Genomic DNA, 6000 nt, shown 5'->3' with positions numbered 1-6000 from the left:
ACGCAGTCAAGCACACTAACATGTATTGGTCAGACCATAGGATCTTGTGGCTGTGGGTGGATCGCAGGGATTTCAGATGGGGATTGAATCTTGGGACTTCATATGTGCAACGAATAGGCCCTATGCCTAAGCCACGCCTCCCCCCATAATTTAACAACACAGAGAGTTCAAGGAAGCACATCTGGCCTCTACCAGAGCCAGGTTGTTCTCTAGCCTGGCCCCCACCTGGTGGAACAAGCTCCCAGAGATCAAGGCCCTCTGTATGAACTATCATAGTTCTACAGGACCTACTAAATAGAGCTCTTCCACCAGGCATTTGATTGAGATCAGCAACATCTGTTGGGCCCACATAACCACCTCCTATCCAAATAAATACACTTTATGGAGTTGCAAACAAGACATGTTATGTCTTATGATTGTTGAAGATGTTACGACTGATACAGTTAACTGAACATACAGTTATGATCATTGATTATGTTAAAATGTTGACACAATTACCAAATTTATCCTGTATTGTTACCCACCTAACATTTTCTGTAAACTGCCTCGAGCCGCAAGGGAGGGCGGTATATATAAATACATAAATAAATAGTGCAGTGGTAGAGTATTTTGCATAGGACAGGGTGAAAGTCCAAGGTAATTTTAAATAGATTCTCAGGAATTCATATTATTTTTATGTTGAAACAAATCACCATCATATTTATAGATCATGTCTTAAACCTAGATGCAGCACCAAAAAAATCTGCATCCACTGCTTTGTAGCACCAGCATGGCTATAGACAAAGACTTGATCTATAATATGATGGGCTTAACACTTCAGCTGATTTCCCACAACACAGCATTTTTTTATTCTACTTTGCAAACTGTATTTAACTTACATTAAGCTGAGCCATGTAATCAAACTGTAATCAAACATGTAATCAAACTGAAAGGCACTAAACCCTTCTTTGTATCAACAGCAAATTGTCTTAAGACTCACACACGAGGAATTTCCTCATTAGAAACTAACTGGACAATGGCACTTTGGGTGTACAAAAGGAATGAGGAGTCTGGGAAAAGAACGTGTTACATGGGAAGGTTAACAGAACAAGAATGAATTGGGATTCTTAAAAACTGACAATGACAAGGTCAAATATCACTTTAATATTCCAATTCAATACTAATTAAAAACAAATAGAAACACTTAAAGAAGAAACAGTTTAAGCCAAAAAGCTAGTATTAGGATAGCACTTATGTCAGCAATATCACAACAAAAGTATGACCAATTATATTACTTCCTCAACTAAATTTGGAATAAATTCAAGTTGGATTTTCTGGCATCTTAAACTGTAGCATTCAATACAGTACATACTAAGAACAGCTATATACATTCATTTTGAAAAACATTGAAACACAAATGGTACAGGGATATTTATGTACAAGCACTCAAATATTCAAACAGACAGTAAAATATTAACAGGGAGAAAGACAACTCTGCGAACGTTATTAGAAAGATTTATAAAAGACATTTACATTAATGTAATTCAAATACAGAATGGTGCATTGACTGTACACAACACACTAGCTTCAGAGAAAGATGCTGCCTTTGCTAATGCAGCAATAATATTGTTCACATAATTGTTTTTTTAAAACAAAACAAGTCTACTAACAATGATTGTTTTAATGCTACAGTTTTACAGCAAGAACTAAAAATAGCAGCAGTTTCACATGGCATGTTGCCACAGGCTTATCCCTGTGGTCTAAGCAATGCCTAACAAAGTGCTCCCAGTAGAATACATGTAAAATTCACAATAAAAAAGTTTACCTGGTATCAGGTATGTTTGGCCTGCTGATCATTCAGATCTTCTTACATTTATTCCCTCCATTCCAATTGAACAGTTTACAAACAAGGCCTTTTTAGACAACTAGAAAAATGCCTTTCATCCCATTTAATCTAAAAAGCAGCACACCACTGTAGTGGTTAACTTTGAATGGTGTAATATACAGTGTTGCTGAAGGGCTTACAAGTTAACCTCCAGCTTCTTTGGGAAATAGGGAAAAACGTATGTTCAACTGTATTAGGCAAAATTAAAATATGGGCTTAATAAAAACTATTGACAGTGATTAAAAAGAAAACTAGAAACAGAAACCTCTTTTGCCCCCAATTTAGCTGAAAATGTTCCATAGTCTTCCTTTAACAGTTTATTAAATGTCAAATCAGTATATGGTAAGACTAACTGAACGGTTCATTTTCTTTCCAGTAAGACGACTTGTTCTGTTCTGTGTTGTAGATCTCGTTGTCATTCGATCTGTAAACTGTGCTCGCTCTTCAGCTGCTGCCTTTGCCATTTGTGCTTTTTTCAACTCTCTGGAAAAGTAGAAAAAGACTTGGTCCTTATATGCTGCTTTTCTCTACCAGAAGGAGTCTCAAAGCGGCTTACATTCACCGTCCCTTTCCTCTCCCCACAACAGACATCCTGTGAGGTGGGTGAGGCTGAGAAAGCCCTGATATCACTGCTCAGTCAGAACAGCTTTATCAGTGCTGTGGCGAGCCCAAGGCCACCCAAGCTGGCTGCATGTGGGGGAGCGGGTAATCAAACTCAGCTCACCAGATTACAAGTAGGCGCTCCTAGCCATTACACCAAGTTAGCTCTTAGTAAAAAAAACTTCCGCTATCTTCCTTACACAATATTGTGAAATGAAAATAAATCCAAATTCCACAGATGCTAAAGATTTCAAGATATAATTAGCCAAAATTATGGTCAAGCTGTAGAATTATATACTAGTTATAGTTTTGAAATGGAACTTCACCATTTTATAAAGGCATTTTTGCTAAATGTACTAGAACTGGAAGCATAAATGAGAAGCACAAATAAATTAATGCAAACTAGCTGTATTAAAGATAAGGCAATGTTTTCTCATGTGGTTACATTGGACTCGTAAACTGGTAAAATACTTATTGAAATGAGAATCACTGCCTTTAAACTAAAAAACTGCAAGTACTTTGCCAGGTATGGGGATGCACCTCTTCTTTTGGCAAAATGCATGCAAACTAATTATACTACCAACATTTTTAACTTCTTTCACAACATGTCTGCAAGCCAAAGGGAGTGATGTTTTGCATACCTGATGAAAAACAACTAAACTGAAGCTGAAATATATACTAAATTTTATCTACCTTTACCTGTTATCAACATTACTAAATGTTAATATGACACAGTCAACTAAAAGCCAGAATTGATCCCTGGGCATTCATACCACTGACAGCTAAGAATCTTATTTGTACGTCCTCTGTACACCTTTTGCTCTTACAAAATGGAGAACATTTTCGTCAACTGATAAACACCTCTTTGGGAGGTGCAGGCATCTCTCCATAAATATGTTACAGTATGTATGTGCTTTTCCACCCCCAGCCCATGCAAGGTATGCCTGGCCTCAACTAGGGTAGGGCGTTTCCGGACCTGACCTCTACTTGGTAGAATGAGCTCCCAGAATAGCTGAGGGTCTTTGCCAGAGATATCACAGTTCCACAGGGCCTGCAAGACTGAGCTCTTCCACCAGGCGTTTGGTTGAGGCCAGGGTATGGAAGATCTACACGCCTCCTCCTTCAAATTCTCAAGTGTTTGAACATCTAGTTAAGCTAAGCATTCAACAGCTACCTTGTGTCATGGAATCAGATTAAGCCGGTATGCCTAAATGGGGATGTTGGGGGAGGATCGGGGTTTTTACTGTTGCTCGTGTGATTTTATTGTAGTTTTTATCATTTTGTTATAAATCACTGCAAATTGGCTGGCCTGAGAGTGGCAGTCAGCAGGTTTATTAAATAAATAAAAAATTACTTCCCAGACACGCTTAAATTAACAGTATATTAACTTACTTCTGCAACAATGAATTTTTGAACTTTTCGGCATTCAGTTCTATTCGCAGCTGCTCAGCACTCTTTCTGGCAGTAGATAATAGTGCAGAATGCTTGACCAGAGCTATTGCTGAGGGCCTTTTCTCTGGATCAGGGTTTATCATAGCCTAAAAGAAATTATGAGATTAAAGTGACGGCTGAACATACTTCCCAGTCCAATCAGTCATTCATCATCATTGTAATAAAACGGCAGCTTACTTTTAATAAGTCTAAAAATTCTTGAGAAAGGACTTGTGGAATTCGAGGCAGTTTTCCTTGTCGAATGTCATGCCACTGATCACCATTGGCTGGTAGTGGCTCAGCACCAGCAGCACACACTACTGTTAATGCAAGAGCAAATATATCCGCTTTTGGCAAGTGATTATAATTCTGCAGGCAAAAGAAAAGTTTAGTTTTACGTACAGAATTCCAGAAGGGCACAGATCAAATGAACTGTTAGGTGAGCTAAATATTTAGCATCAGTAAAATAATACCATCAAATACCTCTTGTAAAACTTCATTAGCAAGGAAACGACTATCTCCTTCTTCCACTTGTGGACTGGATATTCTAGTCACATGACCAAGATCACCTATATAAAGTATTAAGGTAGAATTATTTTCTCAAAAGGAAAAAAGAATGTTGCCTAGGTACACACAATTCCATGATCCCTTACCTATTTTAAATACAACTTTGCTAGATGACCATTCATCATCATCCCCTTCTTCTGGAATAATAGGTGGGATTGATGTCCTAGATATGAAAATATTACCTGCCAAGAAATAAACACACTTAGAAATCTAGGTCAAAATGTGACCTAGCTTCACGGCTACAAAATTTTCTCACTCAACAGGCTCCTTCATTTAAGCAAAAATACTAATACCTGTAAAGGAACAAAACAAAAATACTAAACAATTCTGCCCCCCCCCCAAAGAAAAAAAAGGTCAAAAATAAGCGCATCTGTTCCCCCCATGTTCAGCTATCAGAGAATAAATGCTTCAGAAAACACTAAGCCATTGAATACTTACTGGGCTTTATATCCATGTGTACCAGTGACATTGAATGAATATACTTTAAACCACGAGCAACTTGTAACAGCAGATCTTTCAACTCTGATTCACTGAAGTAGCGCATATTTCTATAGTTTTCACTTATAGCATCTGCTAAACTGCCACCTACAAACCAAATTCAAGTATGTTAAAAGGAAAGCAGTTTACCATAACGCATGCTTCATTTTCGTTTTCATCAGAACTGTTACAAATATTTAAATAACCCTACAGAAGTAGTGTAATTTAATTACTGACAGCATCAGCAGCACAGACCCTGTTCAGATTTCAGCCATTCAGATTTAACGTCCTTATCTCTCATCCTCCAATCTTCAGGCAAACAATACTGCATTTAATATTGTTCTACCACAGACCTGAATAGACCGGGCTAGTCTGATTTCATCAGTGCTCTTACAGCTATCACAATCCCTCTTGGCTATACGTCATAGAGGCAAGGGTTGAGCATTAAAGTGGCAGGCCAAACTCCTCCAAGCATTTTGCATATGGCCCATTATGCACGGCCGCCGAAACGGCGATTTCGGGTCACATGGAAAACGCGGAGGGGGAAGACGCGACGCATACCGGTTATACATGGGGCGGGGCGCGACGGCGGCAAAACCCAGAGTAACCGATTATGCACGCGCCGATCCGGGCGCCGCTTCTGGTTGCGCCCCGCTCACCCGGAAGCTGCGCTTTCTTCCGCGTTTCACTGACGCGGCTTTTTCGGCGGCATGCACCGAAGCTGCAGCCGGTTGCAGCCGGCTCCGTGCGTTATCCGTGATTTTAGTCGCCGCCATTCCACCCCGAATGTGCGCTAAAACCCCCGTGCATAATGGGTCTAATTCACCCAAACTATTATAATTAGATAGACAACATTCAAATCCTATTCTGAGATTACCAATTAAAGTAGTTATAACTTGACATTCTACACTGATATGAGAAACTATGGCTGCAAGTGTGTGTTTTAATGTACATACTAAACATTCACTAAAATATTTAGCATTGATATTTTTGCCTTTGCAGCAAATCCTCTCCACATCCATTATGCAAATTATTATCTTCATACAATTTGTATGATATTC

At 38.9% G+C, this 6000-nt stretch overlaps 1 protein-coding gene across 5 annotated transcripts in view; it reads right to left on the bottom strand.

The window, feature by feature from the left end:
• Positions 1-1120: 1120 nt before the first annotated feature.
• The window catches only part of WEE1 (WEE1 G2 checkpoint kinase), a 28183-nt gene continuing 23303 nt past the window's right edge, over positions 1121-6000 (bottom strand). For 4 of the 5 annotated variants that reach the window (XM_077321776.1, XM_077321779.1, XM_077321780.1 and 1 more), the window contains exons 6-11: positions 4901-5047; positions 4549-4644; positions 4379-4464; positions 4094-4264; positions 3857-4002; positions 1121-2347 (exon numbers count right to left, since the gene is read on the bottom strand). In XM_077321776.1, coding sequence (XP_077177891.1) covers positions 2197-2347; positions 3857-4002; positions 4094-4264; positions 4379-4464; positions 4549-4644; positions 4901-5047 — 797 coding nt within the window. In that variant the 3' untranslated portion in view covers positions 1121-2196. The remainder of the gene's footprint in view (positions 2348-3856; positions 4003-4093; positions 4265-4378; positions 4465-4548; positions 4645-4900; positions 5048-6000) is intronic. The other variant, XM_077321777.1, reaches the window with a different exon arrangement.

This window comes from Paroedura picta, chromosome 2, assembly GCF_049243985.1.
Source record: "Paroedura picta isolate Pp20150507F chromosome 2, Ppicta_v3.0, whole genome shotgun sequence".
NCBI classification, from domain to species: Eukaryota; Metazoa; Chordata; class Lepidosauria; order Squamata; family Gekkonidae; genus Paroedura; species Paroedura picta.
This window is presented reverse-complemented; position numbering and strand designations above follow the sequence as displayed.